Source organism: Labeo rohita, chromosome 8, assembly GCF_022985175.1.
Source record: "Labeo rohita strain BAU-BD-2019 chromosome 8, IGBB_LRoh.1.0, whole genome shotgun sequence".
Taxonomy (NCBI): Eukaryota; Metazoa; Chordata; class Actinopteri; order Cypriniformes; family Cyprinidae; genus Labeo; species Labeo rohita.
Window position 1 is genome coordinate 11,442,141 of NC_066876.1, and position 26,274 is coordinate 11,468,414.

General features: G+C 38.0%; 3 protein-coding genes and 1 long non-coding RNA gene across 5 annotated transcripts in view; 2 read left to right on the forward strand and 2 right to left on the reverse strand.

Annotated features, from left to right (window-relative positions):
- Nucleotides 1–8,818, reverse strand: part of LOC127169900 (NACHT, LRR and PYD domains-containing protein 12) — a 26,865-nt gene extending 18,047 nt beyond the window's left edge. Inside the window, exons 1-5 of the mRNA XM_051117573.1 lie at nt 8,684–8,818; nt 8,392–8,485; nt 8,108–8,224; nt 3,689–3,805; nt 2,067–2,183 (exon numbers count right to left, since the gene is read on the reverse strand). Coding sequence (XP_050973530.1) covers nt 2,067–2,183; nt 3,689–3,805; nt 8,108–8,224; nt 8,392–8,441 — 401 coding nt within the window. The 5' untranslated portion in view covers nt 8,442–8,485; nt 8,684–8,818. The remainder of the gene's footprint in view (nt 1–2,066; nt 2,184–3,688; nt 3,806–8,107; nt 8,225–8,391; nt 8,486–8,683) is intronic.
- A 173-nt stretch (nt 8,819–8,991) lies between these two features.
- gpx8 (glutathione peroxidase 8 (putative)) lies at nt 8,992–10,859 on the forward strand. 2 transcript variants are annotated; one of them, XM_051116384.1, is made up of 4 exons: nt 8,992–9,323; nt 9,466–9,727; nt 9,887–9,961; nt 10,257–10,405. In XM_051116384.1, exons 1-3 carry the CDS (start codon nt 9,117–9,119, stop codon nt 9,934–9,936), a joined length of 519 nt encoding a protein of 172 aa, XP_050972341.1. In that variant the 5' UTR covers nt 8,992–9,116; the 3' UTR covers nt 9,937–9,961; nt 10,257–10,405. The 2 variants fall into 2 exon arrangements, with proteins under 2 accessions (XP_050972341.1, XP_050972340.1); XM_051116383.1 differs by lacking the exon at nt 9,887–9,961 and having other exon boundaries at nt 9,001–9,323; nt 10,257–10,859.
- A 6,208-nt stretch (nt 10,860–17,067) lies between these two features.
- Nucleotides 17,068–21,676, forward strand: LOC127169234 (uncharacterized). Its single transcript, XR_007828219.1, has 3 exons — nt 17,068–17,707; nt 17,790–18,179; nt 21,385–21,676. It is a non-coding gene; the product is annotated as an uncharacterized LOC127169234 (long non-coding RNA).
- A 1,617-nt stretch (nt 21,677–23,293) lies between these two features.
- lrrc75ba (leucine rich repeat containing 75Ba) overlaps nt 23,294–26,274 on the reverse strand; it is a 44,533-nt gene continuing 41,552 nt past the window's right edge. Inside the window, exon 5 of the mRNA XM_051118203.1 lies at nt 23,294–25,476. Coding sequence (XP_050974160.1) covers nt 25,243–25,476 — 234 coding nt within the window. The 3' untranslated portion in view covers nt 23,294–25,242. The remainder of the gene's footprint in view (nt 25,477–26,274) is intronic.

Sequence of the window (26,274 nt, forward strand, 5' to 3'; positions counted from 1 at the left end):
TAACATACTTTGATTAAAAATTCTCAATGGTTTTGTAAAACAACACCCTTTTTACCTTGCCAAAATCAGCTCTGCAAAAATCATCTCATTCTAATGGGTTGTTCCTTTAAACGCAAATGATCTCTGCTCACCCCGCCCCTCTCTTCTCTCTGTGGAAAGACGGTCTTGTTTACTTTAGTCGCATTTAGCTGCGTTTAGCCGCTAAACTTCCTAACTACCACGTTATAAGGAAAGGCAATCGCAAAGATTCATAAAAAAACGCTTATACTCACTTCTGCTGTAAGTAAAGCTGGATCACGAATGATTCACGTGAACATAGACAGATATATGCATTCCATTCACAAACAAATGTAATCTACTGCATCTTCAGCTGCTCAGATGTTGGGGGTAAATGACGACCACTATGTCCATTATTACATCCAGCAACACAACACCTCAATCGCTCAATCAGAGATATTTTTGTCTAACTTACATCCCTGCTCTGGCATCAAAACATGGAAAGTTACTGGACTGTGACAGCTGATCTGAGGTAAGAGTGCATGTCAATCAACTATCGTGGGAGCGGCCTCTGTTGGTGTGACGGCACAACGACAGGCATCCGAGGATGGCTCGATTTGAAAAAGGGAATATTATTTTTACAGATTAATTAAAAACCATTGCATGGATTTTTATCATTATAGGGTAGATTTGTACATACACTGCCAACACACATTAATGTTCAAACAGCATGTAAAAGTGAACTTAGCATCCGATGACCCCTTTAAAGTGGAGAGAAGTTCTTCAGATCTTGGAAGCTGGATACAACAATAACCTCTTTTTAATAATCCTTTGATTGAAGTCAAGGAACTAAGTCTGAAGAGTTTAAGATCTGTAATGGCAAAAGCTGGCTGTACCAAAGTATCTGAGTTGAAGAATTGCAACAAATGGAAAAGTCCTGAGGAGATGTGTTGTCTGACAGATATCAAGTCTGTCAGGTTCAAGAAGATAATATTAAACAGAATTTTTTTGTCTTTACCTTCTGCATTTAGACAAGATAATGAGATGACTCTACAAGACAATGATGAGAATTATGATTTTCCAGAGTTAAAGATTTCTGCAGCCGTTGAAGAACAACCAGAAGAGAACTCAATTCTTAATTTCAGAACTCCACAACTAACAGCATTTGAAGAAACATCTAAGAAAGCGATTTACTTAACATGTGAAGGGGACTCATTACTCCTCTCCAAATAATGTAAAGGAATCAAAATGGACAGATATCTTTGGGGTGGAACGTTGGAGGTCTTTTATATAAACCTCCCATAGAGAAACGGACTGCAGATCTCCAGTGGAGAGTTGTTCACTGGGCAATAGCCACAAATAAACATGTGGCACATTTTGATCCTAATGTGGTAAAGGAATGTGTATTTTGTAATGCTGAGGAGTCAACAGATCATGTGTTTTTACATTGTTTTAGATTAAGAAGAATATTTCAGACTTTGGAAGATTGTTTCAGAAAATTAGGAGAAGTATTTAACCCAGTGAATTTCATATTTGGTCTTAAATATGTTGCTGCAAAGAAGAAAACAATGTCTTTGATAAATTTTATGGTGGCTGAAGCAAAGTTAGCAATATGGTTGACAAGAAAGCGGAAATTAAAAGATGAATATTCGTTGGACCCTGACTTGACCTTTAAAGCCCTATTAACTGCAAGGATTAGAGCAGAATTTGCTTTTTATAAAATGACAAATAATTAAAAGGCTTTTAATGAAATTTGGGGAATTGAAAAGTTTTTGTGTGTTGTTGATGAAGAGGAAAATTTAATAATTCTTGTGTAATTTATTTATCAACTAATTTTTTTCTGTTATTTATTTTGGAGGAAAAATGTGTAAAGTATTTTTTTTACTTCCAAAAAAAAAGAAAAAAAGAAAAGAAAACGAAAAAGGAAAATGAATTGAAATTGTAAGAAACATTTCGTAAATAAAGGAGTGTAAAAATTCAAAATTCTCTCTCTCTCTCTCTCTCTTTATATATATATATATATATATATATATATATACACACACACACAAGCATATCTAAGGTTATACCTGAGATGAGGCCATGTGTCTCCACTATTAAAATGGTGTGGATGCTCCATAGACCACTCACTCTTCATAGACACACAGCTGGGCTCTGATAAGTCTGATTTCTCCTGCTGGACTGAACTGTAACAGACAATAAATTTGTTTTACCCTTATGACAACTGAATTCATCCTATATGATGAGAATACACCAAAATCACAAGATTTTGTTGATTTATCATGAGTGATCTATGATCTTAAAGAAAAAGTCCACTTCCAAAACAAAGATTCACATTTCAGGAAAACATTTCAGCATTTTTCTCCATATAATGGACTGATCTGGTGCCCCGATTCTGAACTTCCAAAATGCAGTTTAAATGCGGCTTCAAACGATCCCAAATGCGGTTGTAAACAATCCCAGCCGAGGAAGAAGGGTGTTATCTAGTGAAACGATCAGTTTTTTTTCACAAAAATAATACCATTACTTTTTAATGTCAAACACTCGTCTTGTCTTACTCTGCCTGGACTGTTTTCTTCCTGTTCATGACAGTTAGGGTATGTTGAAAAACTCCCATCTCACTTTGCAAAGACTGTGTCGGTACTTCTGCAGTGATGTAGGATGATTTTGAAATGATTTTTGAAGTTGAGGGAGAAAATACGATTGGAGTTTTTCGACAAACCCTAACTGTCTTGAGGCAGAATATACAGAGTTCTGGGAGAGAAAGGCAAGATGAGTGTCTGAGATAAAAAAAAAACAAAAACAAAAAAAAGTATTTAAATAGTTTTTTTTTTATGACAATAAAAACCAATCATTTTGCTAGATAAGACCCTTCTTCCTCAGCTGGGACCACATTTGGGATTGTTTGAAGCCGCATTTAAACTGCATTTTGGAAGTTCAAAATCGGGGCACCACAGAAAAATGCTGAAATGTTTTCCTCAAAAAACTATTTCTTTACGACTGAAGAAAGAAAGACATGAACATCTTGGATGACAAGGGGGTGAGTACATTACATGTGAATCTTTGTTTTGGAAGTGGACTTCTCCTTTAAGGTGGTTATTCAACTGAGAAGCAAAACACACTTTAAAATCTTTAGCCAAAAAAATAAGATTAGAGATAGAACAAAACTATTTAAATTATCTAAATCAATTGCTTTTTAGGTATGGGGTAACAGCAGCCATTTTTAATGCAATGGTACAACACCAGAACACAGAGACTCATAAGCACATATTTATAATAATAAATAAAAATAAACAAGATTGAAACAAATCTGGAGATAAAATATCAAGTATGCATGTATGTAAGCTGTCCTTCGTACAGACTGCTGTGTTCTAGCAGTTTTTAACTTAAACTTATGATGTTCTAGCAGTTTTTTTTTTTTGTTTTTTGCTGTGAGGATCTTTGAAATACCTAAAATAATGGTAAAGTGATATGGAACTAACACAGTCACAATCTAGAACAGTTTCACAGATGGTCAGTTACAGAGTTAATTTCAGTTATTCAACACTTAAAACTGTCTGTCAGCCAGAATCAAGCACTGGCAACATGTAACAAGAGACTTTCATGTCATTGTTACTTAACCGTTCAGATAAACTCATGTCATAATATACTTTAATACTTTATTTAATATCTTTAATAAATAACATCACACCTAAGATGAGGCCATGTTTCTCCACTATTAAAATGGTGTGGATGCCCCATAGACCAGTCACTCTTCATAGACACACAGCTGGGCTCTGGTGAATCTGATTTCTCCTGCTGGACTGAACTGTAACAGAGAATAAATTCGTTTTACCCTTATGACTACTGAATTCATTCTATATGATGAGAACAGATACAGTTTAACCCCTATGATTACTGAATTAATCCTATATGAAAATATAAAACACACCAAAATCACATGTTAATTTAAGTAACGGTTGAGAGTCTTTACAGTCGTCATGTTGTACCAGTATCAGCATGGGCAACATTTCTCACAGTAAGCATCTTGGCGGAGAACCAAATTCAATATAATTTATATAAAATACTACTGATGTTGTGTCACTGTCACGAATCTGGCCCGTGACCTTCGATCCGCTCACCACCAGATGTCGCCCTCTCACATTCACATTACACTGACAGTGGCACCACACCCCAGACTACGTTCCCCATCGGCCATTGCACTGATCACCTGCGTCCAATCAGAGACTCTATTTAAACCCCGGACTTCCTCCCAGTAGTCACCGAGTATTGGATTGTGTCAGCATTCATACAAAGCCTTGCCTAAGTTTCCTGTATTCTTGTCTTGTTCTCTTAGTTTAGTATTTTGTCTGTATCGCTGCCTGCCTTTTGCAACTCTAGCCTGTCTTTTCGATCACCCTTTTGCCTTGCCCCTTGGATTATGTTGCCGTTGATCGACCCCTGCTTGCTTTGGATAACTCTTGTGTTTTGCTCCTACATACCTGTCTGCCGATGTCTGACCCTGCCTGTTTGACCATGTCTCTGTCTAAGTTTAATAAAGCTCTGCAGATGGATCCGCCCGCATCACGTCTCCCTCTCTACGTTACAGTCACAGAATGTAGTTTAAAGAGTTTTTTTAGGAGAGAACGTAGTTGTTTAAACTTTAAATATGCGGTTTATTTATAAGGCCTATTTGAAAATTTGCTTCTATGTTTTCGAAGATGTGAGCTCCAGGGTGTCAGCATATTCAGGTCAGTACTAAATAAACAATAACATCCATTTTATATGATCCCTCTTCTTTTGGTAAAATAATTAACATTTTGCAGATTGTCAAAGGAGGATGTAAACTTTTGACCTAGTAGTAGCAACTTTACATGGCTGCTCAATCAAATGTTAACCTAGGAAATGTGCACTATTGAAGTGTCTGTGCAGAGTGTGGAAGTTGAACAGTAGCACACTGACTGAAAAACAGATTAAGGCGCCGGTGCGGTCACTTGCTCTTAAAATACCAGACCATTTTTGGTCATACAGATAAGAGTAATACATCTTTCAAATCTGTAAAGACTCTACAAAGGAGGCGTCAGCAGGTGTTCAGTGCTCAAGAACCTGCCAAAGGAGCCTCATCTCGGCCAGATCTTCTGGAATTTGACATTGGATCTGACGTCTCTATAGTGGTTCATGTTTGTACATGTTTGTGTTTTTGAGAAAACAACGTTTATGCGTAGTTAGTGAAAAACTAAAATTTCTAAGTCACTGAAATAAGGCTATGAAACACATTCATGTTTAATATGCAAAAGCTTATGGACAAGTTTTTGAAAACCAACCCCAGTACGAACTTGTTTGTGTGTGTGTGTGTCATGTCACTTTGGACAGATAATGAAAAGCTTTACAGCAGCCGAATAACAAAGGCTTAAAGCAGTGTCTAAGCCACAATATCAGCTGCAACGTCTCCAATGAGACAATAGCCATTCAATACCAGAAAAAAAAAACTTGGTTTTCCATGGTTTAGACCAGGGGTGGTGAACGTCGGTCCTGGAGAGCCGCAGCCCTGCATAGTTATGCTTCAACCCTAATCAAACGCACCTGAACAAGCTAATCAAGGTCTGAAGGGTTACTAGAAAGCAACAGGCAGGTGAGTTTTAATTAGGGTTGGAGCTGAACTCTGCAGGGCTGCAGCTCTCTAGGACCGGAGTTCGCCACCCCTGGTTTAGACAGTACAACCCTGGTAAAAGCCAGCATATGCTAGTAGGTATGTTTTGATGCTGGGATGCTGGTTACCTACCTAACCAGCATTCCAGCATCAAAACATACCTACCAGCATATGCTGTTTTTTTCACCAGGGAACTGCATTACCGTTTTAATAATTTATTGCTGAACTAGTGCTTCCTTTGTTTTTGGCTTAAGAGATGAAGTCAATGACACTGACTCATCTCCACAGTAGTAAATGCATATGCATGTTTTATATGGATTACATAAACTCATATTTTCTTTGGTTTATTTAAAAGTAGACATTTTGCTCTCTATAGATATATTTTTCATGTCTATAATGCAAGTATAGACCATTTCGTCAGGTGTAAACATACTGGTCCCGATACACTTCCTGTTTTTTTTTTTTTTTTTAACTTTACACAAACATCACAAAAAAATACAACCAACATAATTTTTGACTGGATGAAAATGTTACATTAGCACCTTTAAGATGTATTTGTATATGTGAAATAAAATAAAAAAACAAAAAAAAAAAAAGAAGTGCTTCTGGACCAGTGTTGTTTACATCTAACAAAATGGTCTACACACAGAACTTCGAAGTTTCGCGCTCAAGTTCACAGAGATCGAGATGGCAGAAAGCACATCCTGTTTCCTTTCATTATTTTATGTTTTGTTGTTATCGTAGGTGCACACAAATAAATGTACAGTCTTTACAGATTTGAAAGATGTATTACTCTCATCTGTATGACCAAAAATGGCGGGGTATTTTAAGAGCCAGTGACCGCATCGGCGCCTTCATTTGTCATTTAGTGAGCATTCTACTGTTCAGCTTCCACACTCCGCACAGACACTTCAATAGCGCACATTTTTCTAGGTTAACATTAGATTGAGCGGCCATGTAAAGTTGCTATTACTTTCAAGTTGAGGTCAAAAGTTTACATCCCGGTTTGAGAATCTGTAAAATGTTAATTATTTACCAAAATAAGAGGGATCATATAAAATGCGTGTTATTGTTCATGACCTGAATAAGATATTTCACATGGAGATGTTTCCACAAGATAAATTAATAGCTGAAATTATAAAAATGACCCAGTTCAAAACTTTACATCCCTTTGATTCTTAATACTGTGTTCAAATGATCCACAGCTGTTTTTTTTTGTTTTTTGTTTTTTTTGTTGTTGTTGTTTGGTGATATTTGTTCATGAGTCCATTGCTTGTCCTGAACAGTTAAACTGCTTTATCACAGCTCTATCTTTTATTTCAACCAGGTGACCCAACAGTGGCTGTATGGATCCCAGGGTTCCTGACAGATATCTTAGCATGGGTGAAAGAACATCACCTACAGCTCAACCTGCCAAAGGCCGAGCTACTCGTCTTCCCTGCCACTCTGACTCTACAGCAGGGTTTCACCATCCACCTAGGTTCATCAATTACCTCATCAAGTCTGGTCAGAAATCCTGGTGAAATCTTTGCTGACCACCTGACTTTCAAAGACCACACTGCAAAAACTGCTCAATCTTGCAGGTTTTCATTGCACAACATCAGAAAGATCAGGCCCTTCGTAATGGAGCATGCTGCATAACTTCTTGTCCAGGCCCTTGTCATTTCTAGGGTAGACTACTGCAATGCTCTTCTGGCTGGACTTCCATCATGCACAATCAAAGCTCCACAAATGATTCAAAATGCAGCAACATGACTTGTCTTCAACAAGCCCAAAAGGCCCCATGTCACGCCTCTCTTTATCTCTCTGCACTGACTACTGGTTGCATCTTGCATTAAGTATTGATGCTTGTATATAGAACATCCACAGGCTCAGCACCCCTAATACCTAAACTCACTCTTACGAATGTACATCCCCTCCAGCACCCTGAGATCTATAAATGAATGACGCCTCATGTTACAATCACAGAGAGGCACAAAATCACATTACAGAATATTTCGTTCACCGTTCCTGTCTGGTGGAATGATCTTCCCACCCCCATCTGGAATGCTGAATCCCTGTCTATTATCAAACAACAGCTGAAAGTCTCTTTTGTCAACATGCATCCTAAAATCCAAAAAACTTATCACCTAAAAACTTTCCTCAACTGTAAATCGCTTTGAATAAAGACGTCTGCTAAATGAATAAATGTAAATGTAAATAAATGTAAATGTAGCTTTTTCTGTATTGTGATCAGCTGGAGACAATAAATACATAAATAAATAAATACAGGATTTAAACAAATCTGTAGATAGAAGATCAAGTACACAAGTGGTAGTTTTCATACCTGCCCTTTAATTTAATCAACTTTGTATATTATGAATGTATAGGGTATACTGTTTCCTTGTTACTCATGAAATTACTGTTTAGATAAATTCTGATTCTAATATAAAACAATACTTCCTCATACTTTATTTCATTTCTTTTATAAAAATGTTATACCTGAGATGAGGCCATGTGTCTCCACTATTAAAATGGTGTGGATGCTCCATAGACCAGTCACTCTTCATAGACACACAGCTGGGCTCTGGTGAGTCTGATTTCTCCTGCTGGACTGAACTGTGACAAAGTACTGATTCTGTTAAATCCTTCATATTGCCGAATTCATCCTTTATGATCAGAAACATTGCATTATCCTATAAAACATTCATTTTTCATCAAAAGAACTTTGAGCAAACTTTTAATTGTTTCAATTGTTAATTGTTACTGTTATTTACAGTAGCTACCTGCATCCTAGAGAAAAATCTTCATCTTTGGGTGTTTGTGTGTCATCCATGACACAACAGTATCAGATCTTCACCACTGATTCTGAATGAGAGCCTAAACAAATACCAAACTAAGGTAATTAAACAGCATTTATATTTCAGTTGAACAGATCCTTTGAGTTATAGATAAATGGGATCATCAGGCGGCAATATTCACAAATATAAACAATTGTATGTTACAATTAAAAAAAAAAAAAAAAAAAAAAAAAAATTGGAAGAATGCGGAAGTCACCTGTACCTGTCCTGAACACACCTTGATCAAAATTTACCTTCATACAGACTCAAAATCCTCCACCAATTCGACTAGTTAAACTAATTAAATATCTGCTTTCACTGACGTCTCTATTAAACACTTTGATAGTCCGTCTGTCTGTTAAAAATGGCCAACTCTGACCACGTACTTTCACTTTTTATTTACACTTTTTATTGAACAGCGATGATCACATGATCGCGTCACGCAAGTCTCAAGCCAAATTTACTGGTTCAAAATGAATAACTGATTAAAGAAAAGAGCATTATGATTTATGTAAATTGAGCTGCTCCGCTTCCCCGTTGCCCAACTTATGTGTAACTGACAGCACTCTCAACCAATTGGAATAACCTTTAGACAAGCCCACTCTTCTGACCTGCAGAGAGCCATACTTGAAGTTTTCTACCCAGATTTCTCCACATATTTATCCTCCATCATGGAGGCTCTCGGGGGATACCCCACCAAATCATCTGCTTCTAGAGCAGGACTGATCAAGGTCTTGCTGAGTGTGGCCGTGTGCATGGGTTCACTCTACCTACTGCAGAGTAAACTGGCAAAATCGCGAAAAGTCAAAGATTTCTACTCGTATGAAGTGAAGGACGCGAGAGGCAGGACCGTCTCACTGGAGAAGTATCGAGGGAAAGTAAGTTATGCAACCTCGTAAGCACAAAAGTTTTTTCTTAAATAATTTAACATAATTTGTGAGGCTTTTAAAATGCATGATTGTACAAATGTGTCCCGTGCAGCGGTATTTTCACTCGAGGTCTTGCTGTCTCTGATAATAGGTCTCTCTGGTTGTAAACGTGGCGAGTGGAAGCGAGTTAACGGAGCAGAATTACCGGGCTCTGCAGGAGCTTCACCGAGAGCTCGGCACGTCTCATTTTAACGTGCTCGCCTTTCCCTGCTCGCAATACGGTGACACAGAATCAGGTACCAGTCGAGAAATCGAGGCTTTTGCCAAATCCAACTACGGTGTGACGTTCCCCATCTTCGCCAAGATCAAAATAATGGGGTCTGAGGCGGAGCCCGCATTCAGATTCATCACAAGTAGGTTTCACCTGAGAATAATCTTCATTTAGTAACTAATAATGCTAATAAAATGAATATGTTAAGAAATAATAATAATACCATGAGAACGATGTACATTCACACGAGTTTAAAACTCCAGGCATATTTTTTTCTCTATAAAATTGTTTTATTCTTCAGAGCGGGGAATTGCGACCTCTCATGGTCGCCGCAATTTTGGCATGCTATGATCAGCTGTTGCTACTACTACTAATAGTGAGTTATTAATAATAAGCATATTTACTTTATGTAACACAAGTCAGTGTTCAAGATATTTTCTAGACACATGAACTTAAAAAACATGTAAAGAAAATAAGCTAACCAAACAATACAACAACAACAGCCGAGGTGGGGTGTTCGATCATTGGAAACTTAAATTTTGTCCCAGTCCCTTTGAATTCAGTCAACAGTAAATATAATATCATAACAACGTCTGGTTTAAAATTGAGGCAATTACTAAATGAAATATTTTTAGATATATTGTTTGTTTATTTATTTTTTTCATTTCTAGATTCAGTACAGAGAATCCCGAAATGGAACTTCTGGAAGTATCTTGTGAGTCCTGAGGGCCAGGTGGTGCGTTTCTGGAAGCCTGAGGAGCCCATAGATGACATCCGAAAGGAAGCCACAGCGCATGTGCGGAATATCATATTGAAGAAGAGACAGGAACTATGATGTGCACAAACTCCCTCAGAGACTCAAAAGTGAATCGTTGTGCACGTTTAAGTGCGTATAGGTCCTCTGTGTTATTTTGGTAAATGTGAATGAAATTGGCAGAAGATGTGTCAGTTAAGGCCTGTCTTTGTGTGCTTGTTTGTATGTGTTAATGTTGATAATAATTTGGAGTTTTGTGAAAGGAAGTATGATTTTGAAAAACAAAGTACCTTTTAAAATGTCTTTTTACAATCAAGCTGGAATATTTAGAGATGCAACCATGCAAATGTTTCAAACCACTTTTCTGGCATGTGACAAGAAGACCACTGTATATGTTGCTCTTTTGGATTAAACAGAAAGTATTGCAGATTAATACAAGTCATGTTTACTCAAAATTTCAACATTTTTTCTATCGTCTCTGTTTATGAAATATGTTGTTGAATAAAAGTCATGAACAATGTCAAGTAAGTGTACATTTTAGCATTTAAAAACTAAGGATGTCGTAAAGATACACAAGTGTACTGTTATTTTGAAACATGCAACAATCTCAAGCAAAAACTGGACCAGTACTTACAGTCAAACCACAATTTATTCAGACACCTTCAACATTTCTCACATTATCAGTTTATTTGCTGTAGTTTAGAAAATAGTAATAAAATATAACTAGAACTCAAGAGTTAAACTATCAAATTAACAACAAATTAATCTTGATAATGTCAGATAACTTTGATAGAAAGGTATGTAATCGATTACAATCAACCAAAAATTCAGACAACAGTAAATATGAGAATATTTGCTCAACTACCAATACTTTGTTGACCAATTACAAAGCAATGCTTATTTTTGGTCTATGGTGTAAAAAGGTCGCATTTACAAGAAAAAAAAAACACTTAAGCAAAACATGATTAGGTCAGAGGGTCTGAATAATTTTTGGTCCCACATTTTTTACTAGTAGTCCACTGTATGAAGAATTTTTGAGTATAATATGTCAGAATTTATTTTGCTATCCTCACTTACATAAATTAACTATAGTGTCCTGCACCCACTAGTTTGCTAGACATAATTTTCTTGTTTTATCTTAAGCAAAACTCTTTTGACACTTAGATAGATTGTGGAAGTTCACTATTTGAAAACTGGTCTTCCATAAACCAATTTGCACCTAGCTGATTTGATGTTTTTTTTTTTAAAAAGTCCAATCATGTGCTTTTGTCCATGTCCACTAGATGGCAAAATCGTGCAACATGACAAATTTCTCTCTCTCTCTCTCTCACTTACAGGTTGTATGGTTGCTGTATTTGCACTTGCTTCATTTTAATTCAACTAACTGAAAATGGCAGTTTGTGTAAAGGGAAATAACAGAATATATCATAGACAGTACAATATGCATTGTACAATTATGTATAATGCATTACCCTATGTAGTGTACTAGTGTACATTGTGAAACATAATGAGCATTAGTATTTAGTATGCTCTGTGTAGAAGTTAGATTGTAGATGTACATTACAGCAATCAAAAACAATGTGCCTTATTTGTAGCATACTTTAGGTCTCTGGCATTTTTTGGGGAGTTTCTTTTGTTTAGCTGTTGCTTCTGTCCAATGTCAATATTATGTATTTTTATATTAATAATTTGATTTGTTCTGGCTGTTCTTCAAAAGGAGAAAAGCAGGTATCTTAGAAAGCCTGCATTTTTCATCCTTCTGATTAATGTGATAGTAGAGGCACAAATGGCAAATACACTCTGCAAAGAACAGAGTAATGAGTTTGAAGTCCATCTCTGCCAACTCTATATCAATCACCTTCCCTGCCCCCATGTTTAACAGATTCATCTTGACCCAGCCAATTCATCACGCTGTTGTTATTTGAGCTGAATGTTCTTAGAGGAAAAACATCCTCAGAACTAAATGTACGAAGTGTCGAGAGAAGTGAAGGGGTGCATTCTTAAGCTTCAAAGTTCATTCTGGTGGGGTTACCGCTGCCTGACTGTGCTCTGACATTTTGTGAGCTCTGATCAAAAGGGCCCCGTTTGCTTTGACAGCGCAAAAGACCTCATAAGGTGCACCACTGGGCCTAAAACTCCATGGGAACCCTAAAGACTGAGCATAATGAATGAAAATTACATGCAAAAATTTCCTTGTTGGAATGTCAATAAAATGATACAAACAAGGTCAAAATGTCCCTTTATATATGTATATTCTATTGAATTATATTTTCAATAGATATGGGTGGGGGGCGGGGGGGGGATTATTCGATCCCCTGCTGATTTTGTACGTTTGCCCACTGACAAAGAAATGATCAGTCTATAACTTTAATGGTAGGTTTATTTTAACAGAGACAGAATAACAACGAAAAAATCCAGAAAAACACATTTCAAAATAGTTATAAGTTGATTTGCATTTTAATGAGTGAAATAAGTATTTGATCCCTTATCAGTCAGCAAGATTTTTGGCTCCCATGTGTCTTTTATACAGGTAACAAGCTAAGATTAGGAGCAAGGGAGGGCTCCTAATCTCAGTTTGTTACCTGTATAAAAGACACCTGTCCACAGAAGCAATCAATCAATCCGATTCCAAACTCTCTATCATGGCCAAGAACAAAGAGCTGTCCAAGGATGTCAGGGACAAGACTGTAGACCTACACAAGGCTGGAATGGGCTACAAGACCATCACCAAGCAGTTTGGTGAGAAGGTGACAACAGTTGGTGTGATTATTTGCAAATGGAAGAAACACAAAATTACTGTCAATCTCCCTCAGTCTGAGGCTCCATGTAAGATCTCACCTCATGGAGTTTCAATGATCATGAGAACGATGAGGAATCAGCCCAGAATTACACGGCAGGATCTTGTCAATGATCTCAAGGCAGCTGGGACCATAGTCACCAAGAAAACAATTGGTAACACACTACGTCGTGAACGACTGAAATCCTGCAGTGCCCGCAAGGTCCCCCTGCTCAAGAAAGCACATGTACAGGCCCGTCTGAAGTTTGCCAGTAAGCATCTGAATGATTCAGAGGAGAACTGGGTGAAAGTGTTGTGGTCAGATGAGACCAAAATCGAGCTCTTTGGCATCCACTCCACTCACCGTGTTTGGAGGAGGAGGAATGCTGCCTTTGACCCCAAGAACACCATCCCCACCATCAAACATGGAGGTGGAAACATTATGCCTTGGGGGTGTTTTTCTGCTAAGGCAGAGGTCTCAAACTCAATTCCTGGAGGGCCGCAGCTCTGCAGAGTTTAGCTCCAACCAGCTCCAACTCACACCTGCTTGGAGTTTCTAGTAATCCTGAAGACCTTGATTAGCTGGATCAGGTGTGTTTGATTAGGGTTGGAGCAAAAATGTGCAGAGCTGTGGCCCTCCAGGAATTGAGTTTGAGACCACTTTGCTAAGGGGAAAGGACAACTGCACCGCAACAAATGGACAATGGACGGGGCCATGTACCGTCAAATCTTGGGTGAGAACCTCCTTCCCTCATTGAAAATGGGTCGTGGATGGGTATTCCAGCATGGCAGTGACCCAAAACACATGGCTGAGGCAACAAAGCAGTGGCTCAAGAAGAAGCACATTAAAGTCCTAGAGTGGCCTAGCCAGTCTCCAGTCCTTAATCCCATAGAAAATCTATGGAGGGAGCTGAAGGTTCGAGTGGCCAAATGTCAGCCTCAAAACCTTAATGATTTGGAGAGGATCTGCAAAGAAGAGTGGGACAAATTCCCTCCTAAGATGTGTGCAAACCTGGTGGCCAACTACAAAAAACGTCTGACCTCTGTGATTGTCAACAAGGGTTGTGCCACCAAATACTAAGTCACATTTTGCGAAGGGGTCAAATACTTATTTCTCACATTAAAATGTGAATCAATTTATAACTTTTTTTTTTTAAAATGCATTTTTCTGGATTTTTTTTTCTGGTTATTCTGTCTCTCACTGTTCAAATAAACCTACCATTAAAATGATAGACTTTTCATTTCTTTGTCATTCCTTTGACTTTTCATTTCTTTGCCCCCACTGTATGATACAGCACCAGTAATTTTATAATTTGCAGTAGTACTCTGTGGAGTCATAATGTGAGCTCAGACCTTTATTATGAAATAGTGATGCGCATGGAAAATTATGAAAGATTGGTAAAAACCTTTTTGATTTCCATGCCATGTTTCTAAGTTAACATCCATTAAATGTGTCTGGCTTCAATCTATGTTTAGCCTTACAAAACAGCTCGTTATACTGCTTAAAACATTTTACGATATTATTTTAATGTATTGTCTTAATTATAAATGTGTGGAAGCTGCTAAATCATATAGAAAATAACTTAGCATGAAAGGGTGCAATATTTTGACAAACTAAAGTAAATAGGTGATAAAGATACGTACAAGCAGTACACTAATGTTGTCAAGATTCTTGCCCTGGAAATCCAGGTTCAGTTTGGCCAGCCACAAACACCTTTTGTTCCTCAGACAGTCTTTTGCACTCTTCTCCTTGATTTGTTATACTCCAAATGTTTTTCCCGGTCCACTGATTAGTACAGCCCAAAACATGACAATAATTGACCATTTTCAGCAGCAATAATCAGCAAAGTATGCAAGTTTTGTTCAGTTGAGTGGCATTGTTGACATTCAGTGCCGCCAATTTGGCCGACTGTATATATGCTCAAAAAGTGGGAATGACGATTAATAGGTTTATTAATAATATTCTGATATTAATATTCCCTTATATGTTTAATATAAATGCAACTGGCAACAATTTTAAGTTCTGTAGTAAAAATTGTGGTAAAAAATAACCTCAGAGGACTTATGTTATTGTATAGGTGCAGTGCAAGGTTGACTGGTTTGTTTTCTCAAAAAGTCAGGCGGTTGTCGTAAAAGAACCACCTTTAAGGTGGTGCGAGTTTGTACATTGTCTTTCTCATAGAGGCTTACATTTAAGTCTGTTCTTTACACAAAGCTCTTGTGTGACTCAAGACTCTGAATGCATAGTTTGGGCTGCTTTTTTGATAATTAATGCTGCTTTTGTTGGTGATACATGAAGGTGACAAATAATTAATGACGAATAATTTGTGGATGAACTGTCCTTTCAGGAACAAGCAAAATGAATGTGGTAAAATTCACATTAATTCTGGCCTATGATGTTTTTTTATGTTTTGTTTAGCCATGAGGTGGCAGACAAGGACTCTGGTATTATTTCTTCTGCAGTAACGTAGGTCTGTATGCTTGTCACACCAACACAGACCATGACATGCATAATTCCCAAGACCTCAATGGGACTGTCTCGAAAGCTGTTACAGTGTCACTGTTTATACAACCAGATGTAGCAGAGCATAACAGTCTGCACTTCTTGTTTGAGATCACGATGACAAAAGCAAGTGTACACACTGCTGAAGATCTGTTTACAGATGTTTAAACACACACACTCTTTATAACCACAATTATATACACACACTGACAAAAGAACCATACTCCAAGCTCAACTCCATATTTGAGTGGAACTGGGCGTCTGCGTCCTGCTTCATGTCTCTATGAAGATATTAGGGATGTTTAACGTAACATTTAACCCAAAATTTGTAATTCTTTATTTTCTAACCTTCATGTCATTCCATTTTTTTTTTCTTTTTTTCTTTTTGAGGTGCAATAAGAGAAAGAACTTACAAAAGATAAAATATAACTGCACTCTCACTTAAAGAATAAAAACAAAAAAGTTAAGTGAGAGTGTGGTTATATATTTTGTTTTTTGTTTTTGTTTTTTTGTCAATGGAACACAAAGAATTTGAAGAATCTTCTTTTCATTAAACAGTTTATAGTGACCATTCCTATCAAGCTATCAAGCAAAAAAGGCACCTCTTCACTCAATTTTAAAAGCTGCTGTCAGTTAGTAATGGTTTGATGAACTCGTAGCTCGATTGGACTCCTCATGTCAGAAAGCAGTCATACTTTCAATTTTATGGAGGTCGCAATCTTTGATATTACTTTGGTGACTGTTACTATGGTTGCTTTTAAGGAATAAGGGCTTGACTCTTGCATGTTTATACAGACAGTATTCGAAAAGCTACTGTAAGTTGCTGTGTAAACAGGACATTTCGAGACTCACACCTGTAAGTAAATGTGGTTGTCAATCCCAAAAACTGACAGTGTGAATGTGGCCATAATGTTTTCAAGACAACATGTTCTCAAAATTGTAGCACAAAAACTTGTTCATGGATTATTTTTGGTAACATTTTAGTTAGACGTTCATCTAGCATTTTTTAAATGTTATGCAAAAATAAAATTAAACTTCTTTCTGAATCTTCAGAGAATCTTCAACTGTAATGTTGCATGCACACAAAACGCGACGTGAATATTCATTCTAGTTTACTCTTGGGATGTTTTTTGCGCCACTCGCGCGAATAAAAACTATTTTAAAAACATTTTCTTATACAACCAGACATGCCAAACTGGAAGTGTCAACAAGCTCTTGGCTGATTGGCTTGTGCAACGACAGGTCATGCAAATTTTCCACTAGTTGAAATTTTTCAACTTGTGTGCCGAAAATTGAGCAATCGCGCCTCCCCATTTGTGTCATTCAAGTCGCTTCACTAGTGTGAATAATTTGCGGTCGCACGCTTAGAGTTTGAGCTCTGTCAAGTTGATTTCTTATTGTCTGTTTTTCAATTTAAAATCAAATTTATACACCATCATTTTCGTTTCTTATAACATGTGAATATACCCCTGTTGTATTTTACAACTAAAACATCCGGATTACTTTGTTATAACTAGTTGTTGTTTTGATTTCCCGAGTTGCTAGCTTATAGCCCGTTAGCAGCACCAGCATGGTTGCCGCTAATCCTGCTTGCATTGTTTACACACTATTTACACACATTACCATTGTTTACTCACTGTTACTTGCTTTAATGGCGAATTTGTGTCCACCTTTGAGTGCAGGTGAGGACACGTTCGAGCTGCACTCGTTGCAGCTGGAGGCCGTGGAGAAGCAGATCCAGGAGCTGTTGGTGAGGCAGACCGAGCTGAGAGCGGAGAGCCGCTCTGGAATCCTCCCGGGTGAGTAACGTTATACAGCGCGATACTAACACTCTGACCACCTCTACTCCGTGTGCTTCTCTGCACAGCTCCCGTTCACCCTGGACGCGATCTTCCCAGATGTCCTTCACTCCGGCGCCGGGACACCACGGACCCTGGGTGCAGCAGCAGCGGAAGACGCGAGCCAGGCCCCGGCCGAGGACCTCGCCCCCTCCGCCGCCTCCGGTCTTCGAGATCTCCACCCGGAACCGCTTTATTCCTCTCTGTGAGACGGAACGCGACTCTTTGATCGTCGGAGACTCCATTGTCCGGTACGTCCATGCTACCTTAGCTAAAGGTAAAGTGCACATTCACTGTTTTCCTGTTGCTCACGTTCTCGATGTTTCTGCGCAGATACCCGCAATCCTGAAGGACGGCGAGAGCGTCGGCGCGATCGTTCTGCACGCGGGGGTGAACGACATCAAGCTGCGGCAGACGGAGGTTCTGAAGAGGGACTTCAGCAGCCTGATCGAGACGGTTCGCAGCACGTCGCCCGCGACGAGGATCATAGTGTCAGGACCGCTTCCCACGTATCGACGTGGGCACGAAAGGTTCAGTAGACTTCTTGCTCTAAATGAATGGTTATTGACATGGTGTAAAGAACAGAAACTGCTCTTTGTTAATAATTGGAATCTTTTCTGGGAACGTCCTAGGCTTTTCCGTGCCGATGGCCTGCACCCCAGCAGAGTCGGAGCGGAGCTGCTGTCGGACAACATCTCCAGGACACTACGCTCCATTTGACTAGTAAGTACATTCTCAAATGATTGCTATGATGGCTTTTGTTCTGAATGCTTAAATGATAGTACTTGCACTGTCCAATCTATAAAGACTGTGTCTGTTCCTCGAATAGTGAGGTCAAAACATAAATTTAATGCAGGATCTAGAAAAAAATCTGATTGTAATTAAACCAGAAAAAGCAAAATACACGAACAGAAACCATTTTTTAAGCTTGGGCTCCTAAACATTAGATCACTTGCACCCAAAGCAGTTATTGTGAATGAAATGATCACAGATAATAGTTTTGATGTACTCTGCTTAACCGAAACCTGGCTAAAACCTAATGACTATATTGGTCTAAATGAGTCTACTCCACCAAACTACTACTATAAGCATGAGCCCCGTCAGAGTGGTCGTGGTGGTGGTGTTGCAACAATATATAGTGATATTCTCAATGTTACTCAGAAAACAGGATACAGGTTTAATTCATTTGAAATACTTTTGCTTAATGTTACTCTGCCAGATATGCAAAAGAAATCTCTCCTATCTCTTGTTTTAGCTACTGTGCCAGGGCCATATACAGATTTCCTAAAAGAATTTGCAGAATTCCTTTCAGAACTATTGGTTAATTTTGATAAAGTGCTAATTGTCGGTGATTTTAACAATCACGCTGATAATACAAATGATGCGTTAGGACTTGCGTTTACTGACCTAATAAACTCTTTTGGAGTCAAGCAAAATGTCACCGGGCCCACTCATCGTTTTAATCATACGCTAGATTTAATTATATCGCATGGAATTGATCTTACTGATATAGATATCGTACCTCAAAGTGATGATGTTTCTGACCATTTCCTTGTATCGTGCATGCTGCGTATCACTGATATTAACTATATGGCTCCGCGTTATCTTCTTGGCAGAACTGTTGTTCCAGCCACCAAAGATAGATTTACAAATAACCTGCCTGATTTATCTCAACTGCTCTGTGTACCCCTTAATACACAGGATCTGGACAAAATGACTAGCAATATGGGCACCATCTTCTCCGATACGTTAGAAGCTGTTGCCCCCATCAAATTGAAAAAAGTTAGAGAAAAACGTATTGCACCATGGTACAACAGTAATACCCATTCCCTCAAGAAAGAAACTCGCAATCTTGAGCGCAAATGGAGAAAACTAACTTGGAAGTTTTTAGAATTGCATGGAAAAACTGTATGTCCAGATACAGACAGGCTTTAAAAGCTGCTAGGGCTGAACATTTCCGCGAACTCATAGAAAATAACCAAAACAATCCAAGGTTTTTATTTAGCACAGTGGCTAGATTAACAAATAACCAGACACCACCTGATCTAAATATTCCTTTACAGTTTAATAGAAATGACTTTATGAATTTCTTCACTGATAAAATAGATAACATCAGAAATGCAATAGCCAATGTAGATTATACTGCATCTAATATGTCAACTTCTTTCGTCGCACCCAAAGAAAAACTGCAGTACTTTACCGCTATAGGACAGGAAGAGTTAAATAAACTCATCACTGTGTCTAAATCAGCAACATGCCTATTAGATCCCGTACCCACTAAATTACTAAAAGAATTGTTACCTGTGGCAGAAGAACCGCTTCTCAATATTATCAACTCATCGTTATCTTTAGGTCACGTCCCTAAACCATTCAAGCTGGCGGTTATTAAGCCTCTTATTAAGAAACCACAACTAGACCCTAGTGAACTGGCAAATTATAGACCCATTTCTAATCTTCCATTTATGTCTAAAATTTTAGAGAAAGTTGTATCTGCTCAACTGTGCTCATTCTTGCAAAAAAATGATATCTATGAAGAATTTCAGTCAGGCTTCAGGCCCCATCACAGCACAGAAACTGCACTTGTTAAAATCACTAATGACTTGCTTCTTGCGTCAGACCAAGGCTGCATCTCATTGCTAGTTTTACTTGATCTTAGTGCTGCGTTCGACACTATAGATCATGACATACTAATAGATCGACTACAAAATTATGCAGGTATCCAAGGGCAGGCTTTAAAATGGTTTAGATCCTACCTGTCTGATCGCTACCACTTTGTTTATTTAAATGGGGAGTCATCTCAGTTATCACCAGTAAAGTATGGAGTGCCACAAGGATCTGTTCTAGGTCCTCTACTATTTTCAATATACTTGCTGCCCCTTGGTAATATTATTAGAAAACACGGGATTAGTTTCCATTGTTATGCTGATGATACTCAACTATATATCTCAACAAGACCAGATGAAACTTCTGAATTATCGAAGTTAACAGAGTGTGTTAAAAAAAATTAAAAGATTGGACGACCAACAATTTTCTGCTATTAAATTCATATAAGACAGAGATATTACTTATTGGACCTAAAAACAATACACAGAATCTTTTGACTTACAATTTACAACTAGACGGATGTACTGTTACTTCCACTACAGTCAAAAGTCTGGGTGTTATATTAGACAGCAACTTGTCTTTTGAAAATCATATTTCTCATGTTACAAAAACAGCATTCTTTCATCTTAGAAACATTGCCAAGCTGTGAAACATGTTACCTGTTTCTGATGCAGAAAAGCTAGTTCACGCATTCATGACCTCTAGACTGGACTGTTGTAATGCACTACTAGGTGGTTGTCCTGCATCTTCAATAAACAAGCTACAGATAGTCCAAAATGCAGCTGCTAGAGTCCTTACCAGGTCAAGAAAATATGATCATATTACCCCAATTTTAAAGTCTCTGCACTGGCTACCTATTAGGTTCCGCATCAGCTACAAAATAGCACTTCTTACCTATAAGGCACTTAACGGTTTAGCTCCTGTGTACCTAACTAGTCTTCTACCACGCTACAATCCATCACGCTCCTTAAGGTCACAAAACTCTGGACTGTTGGTAGTACTAGGATAGCAAAGTCCACTAAAGGAGGTAGAGCTTTTTCACATTTGGCACCCAAACTCTGGAACAGCCTTCCTGATAACGTTCGGGGTTCAGACACACTCTCTCTGTTTAAATCTAGATTAAAGACACATCTTTTTAGCCAAGCATTCAAATAATGCATCTCATAAACTTTTCCTGCAGTTATATCTGATCAAATGTTCATTATTAATCTTTTAGCTCTGGTTTAACAAACCTTCCTTTTCTTAGTTTGAACAGCAGCTACGCTAATTATGTTCCTATTTGTTCTCTGTTTTTGCCATGGGATTGGCATCCCATGGTAACTAGGAATTCACAAGCTCCAGTGTGGATCCAGAACACTTAAGAAGAGTTGATGCCAACCCCACAGAGGACTTCAGATGATGCCAACCCTGAAAACATACAGCACTACCGAATTCTGCTACTAATTTATAGTGTTCTTTGTCTGTTTGATTACATCGTTAATTGATCTTTACCACACATCTCTGCCATGTGTACATCAAGCTACTACTACATATATTGTAAAAATGTCAATTTGGTGTAAAGCTGCTTTGCAACGATATGTATTGTGAAAAGCGCTATACAAATAAATTTGAATTGAATTGAATTGAATAGTTAATTTAGTTTTTAGTGTGCACACACCATAGCATTTCCATAATGTTTGCAAAATTCTATAACCATAACAATAATGTAAAACATTTGAAACATTGAATGTTTTTAATGTTCAGAGAACATTCACAAATAATGTTTTAAAAACAAAATGTTCTCAAAATTGTAGCACAAAAACAGTATTTATACATTGTTCTTGGAATATTTTTGGTAACATTTTAGTTAGATGTTCATGTATCAGGTCTTAAATGTTTTAAACACAAAAATGAACGTTAAACTTCCTTCTGAACCTTCAGAAAAACATTTAACTGTAATGGTGTGTGCACACCAAATGCGAAGTGAATATTCGCTTTGGTTTATTGCGGGATGCTTTCTGCATTACTCACACAAATAAAAACCTAAAAACAACTGAAAAAATTCATATGCAATTAGACATGTCAAACCGGACATGTCCATAAGCTTTTTGCTGTCATGCAAATTTTTAGCTTGAATTGAAATTCAGCGTGTCTCAGTGCTTTTGCAGCAATCACGCTGCCTAATTTGTTGCCTGGCGTGAAATCACTTCTATTTGCGTCTTTGGATTGCTTTTGGTGTGCACACGTAAACCATAGCATTCCCATAATGTTTGCAAAATTCTAAAAAAGAATGTTCCCTTAACAGAGAGCTATCACTATGCAGCTCTTGCTTGTTTGCCCGCTGAAGCTAAGCAGGGTTGAGCCTGGTCAGTACCTGGATGAGAGACCTCCTGGGAAAACTAGGTTGCTGCTGGAAAAGGTGCTATAAGACCAGCAGGGAGTGTTTACACTGTGATCTGTATGAATCCTAGCGTCCCAGTATAGTGACAGGGACACTATACTGTCAACAAGCACCATTCTATGGATGAGATATTAAACTGAGGTCCTGACTCTTTGTGGTCATGAAAAATCCCATTCCATTTTTTGAAAAGAGTAGAGGTTTGACCTTGGCATCCTGGCCAAATTTTCCTCCTAATCATCCTAATTATCCCCACATCTACTGACTTCATCACTCTGTCTCCTCTCCACCAATAGTGGATGCTGCACACTGGTGGTGGATGATGAGATCCCCCCTTACAATGTAAAGCACTTTGAGTGCCTAGAAAAGCGCTATATAAATGTAACAAATTATAATAATTATTATTACTAACATTCACATAACTAAAAATTTTAAACATTCTGGCTATATTTGTTAGCTGGGTATGGCCCTCTTTTTTATGCAGGTTTTTGTCCGTTTTGGAGCTAAACAGGTCAGTTTTCTATGAAATGTCACTGTATAAGAAAAGAGCTATATGACAGATCTTCAAAAATGGAATGACATGAGGGTGCATTACAGAACTTTCATTTTCAGCTATTTAACATTTCAGAAATGTGTGTGTAATGTTCCCTCAGGCTGTCACAGATCCTAGCACCACCTCCATCATAAAAAAAAAAAATTCTCTGCGTCTCCTCCATGCACTCCAGCACATCAATCAGCAGATGGGCACCTCACCAGCCTCCCACAGGCACTTTCAACCATCAAACGCATTCACACCGTTTTTCCATCCTTAAAATAAACAAGCATTATTTGGTACACCCATGGTATTATTAATAAAAGTTTATTACAGAAGCGTTGAACAGTCAGTCTTATAAACTGTTTGAAGCACAGATTTAGAGGACACAGTATATGACACAGACAGAGAAAGCTCATTCAGACTGACACATAAACAACTTGACAAATAAGCTGCCCTCTATCAATAAAAAGTGTATTAGCTTGCTTAGCATTGTGGGTATTGACACCATAATGGTGTTTATGAGTAACAAATTTATGCAGATTATAGGTTAAACATCCCAGATAAGCAGATCACAAGCCAGGTAATTGTTATGAACTAGACACAGGGCCGAACAACAAATGCAAAGATTTTTCACTGCTACTAAATAGCCAAATTATTTAATATTCAGGTTTGGTTATAAAAGAGAACGTTTTGCCACTTTAATTGTGAAAGGCCTTGTGAAAATGGACATTTATTAGCACATGTTGTGGGATATTACATATAATAGTCTGAAGTCAACAACAACACTGAGAAAACATTAAGATAGCATTATTAAACAAACACACACATTTGACACGTTTAAAAGAATACATATATCATAAATAACACTGACATTTAACTATTTGATCATCTGAGCTTTACCCCCAAACAACTAAGTGCTGGTTAGTACAGTAACTATTTGTTTGGCTCATTTTTGTTTCAGAATGACATAAAGATGTTCGTGTTACAAGACGACAATGCTACAACAAGTTTATCAGTCACAAACCTGATGAAAACACAGACTAAAGTGCTCAGGTAATCGAAGGCCAAGAAACAATAATTAGCTCTTTAGTTCTAGGTCAATTTATTTCATCATTAATGACCTGTCTTCCAAAAATTAGATTTGAAATAGATGGGCTGTTGCTGCAACTCAGTGTTGTTTTGAGCATGATGTTAAGAAAGTTTTAGTAAACTTGATCAGACATGATTAATCAATGTGCTTGAGATACTAAAATACACCATACAGAAATGTAGCATAATGAACCGCCATATTTCACTGGACGATTCCAAAGGGAGCAGCAGTGCAATGACACAGCAAGACATATTTAAGAGGTATATTTAAAATGACCTGAACATAAAAAGGTGAACAGTCCTCTCATATACAACAAAAATGTTTCTTTGCTGAAATACATATACCTGTTGTCTTCTAAGATAGCTTCGTTCATTATTAGCAGACAACAAAAACCAGACGCTGGCAGTTCGACAGCATTACCTTTTTGTATCATCATTCACAACTACACGACAAGTGGTGCGTGGGTATTCACAAGTGAACATTTTGGAAAGGGGGGGAAAATGCAAAAGTCTTGACATAGCAGTTTTGCTTGCGTCACGTGACGTGGGTCGGCTGTATAGTCTGTTGAGCTGGTTTCATGGCTTTTGTTGGGAGATTAGTAGAGCACACACAGAGTGGTGATAGGTCCGGTCTGCTGCGGCAGAGACGGCCTCGGCAATGCAACACTGACAAATTCAACCAAACCTGACCAGACCCCACAAAATTCCTTACCATACCTTAGTTAAAAGCGGGGTCCGTAGAGCTTCAAATTCACCGTTGGTATGCATGAGCCAGTCGACTGACTTTGGGATTTTTTATTGGCATTTTTCCTGTCCCTCACTGGTTCTTCGTGACCGAAGAGGGGCGTAAGAAAGCATCTTTTACGCAACTCTCTGTGGCCCCCTCCAATGAACCCCCACCTCAAGTCAAGGAGCGTCATCTGCCAACACAGTAAGTCAGTGGTGAAGCTTTGAGAGCATTTCAAACCAGCGTGTTTCACCGTTTGCTGTGTTTGAGTGGTTAGTTGGCTCTTTAAATGCGATGCTGTTGGTTCACACATAAGGTCATGGAGCTGCAGTGGAGGAGGGAGATGGTAAAAGGTGTTGATTGGGAGAAATGGTACTGAGAGAAGAGAGATCTCTTGGCTGCGTTCTCCCGTTCTTTCTTTATTCCGTCGTCAGGTGACTTGAGCGTCATTGGTTCACCTCTGGCAATGGTGCAGGGTAAAACTACCTGAACTTTTCTGTTCTCCAATGCTCCATGGCTCCAGGTCCTCTTCTTCCTCCTCGTCTTCGTCCTCTTCTTCTTCATAGTGGCTAGGTTCTTCAATGGAGCTCTCCATGCGGTAGCAATAGGGTTGACCTTCTGTGTACTCATAGATGGTGGGCAGACTGCTCTTTAGACTACAGCGCCGCCGTAGGGCCACCAGAAGAGGCTGAGAACAGAGTAGAAACAGTTTTGAGTTACAATTACTTGGGTTGTTGACGTGACATGGCATTTTCACTGTCCCACAAGACAAAAATGAATAGAATTATGATTGTCGGTATTTAAAATGCTGTAAATCATTAAACATTTCTTTGTCCTACATGGAACTGTTATAAAAGCTGCAGTGTTATTCGATTTTTAAAAATTTTTAACTGTCTCAAGCATGGTTCAATAAATTACAACTTATATAAATTAAAAAGAAAAGCATACAAATGTTAATAAATATCTCCGGCATAATTGTACACGTGTCTATTTTAGTAAATGGCAATCATTTTTTTCATCCATATATTTCTGAAAGGAACTTGATACATTTTGTATCTGTAAACCATGTCCTATGGTGTCATGAAAATAAGTATAAAATGTGATACTTTGTTTTTGAAACAGAAGGAATTGAGGGAGATAAATTATTGGAAGAGAGAGGATGTGGAAATACAGACAGAAAATTAACAGGGATCCACCAGAAGGGAGGAGATCCTAAGAGAATGATGCAGAAAGTAAATAACATCAAAATAATGCCTTAAAAAGAGTAGCTATATAGTTTTAAAAAATCCATTCACATCATAATGAATATAGTTTTTAATCATATATTAATAATATTTAGCTGTATCATAAATATAAATCATATTTAGCTGTCCCGCATATGCAGTAGGGGGGCTCTAGAAAAGTTTCAGTAACATACTGATTGACTGTGAGATTTTGTTGGTGAAAATTATTTTTTGTTTAAAAAAAACATGTTGATATTGTTTGT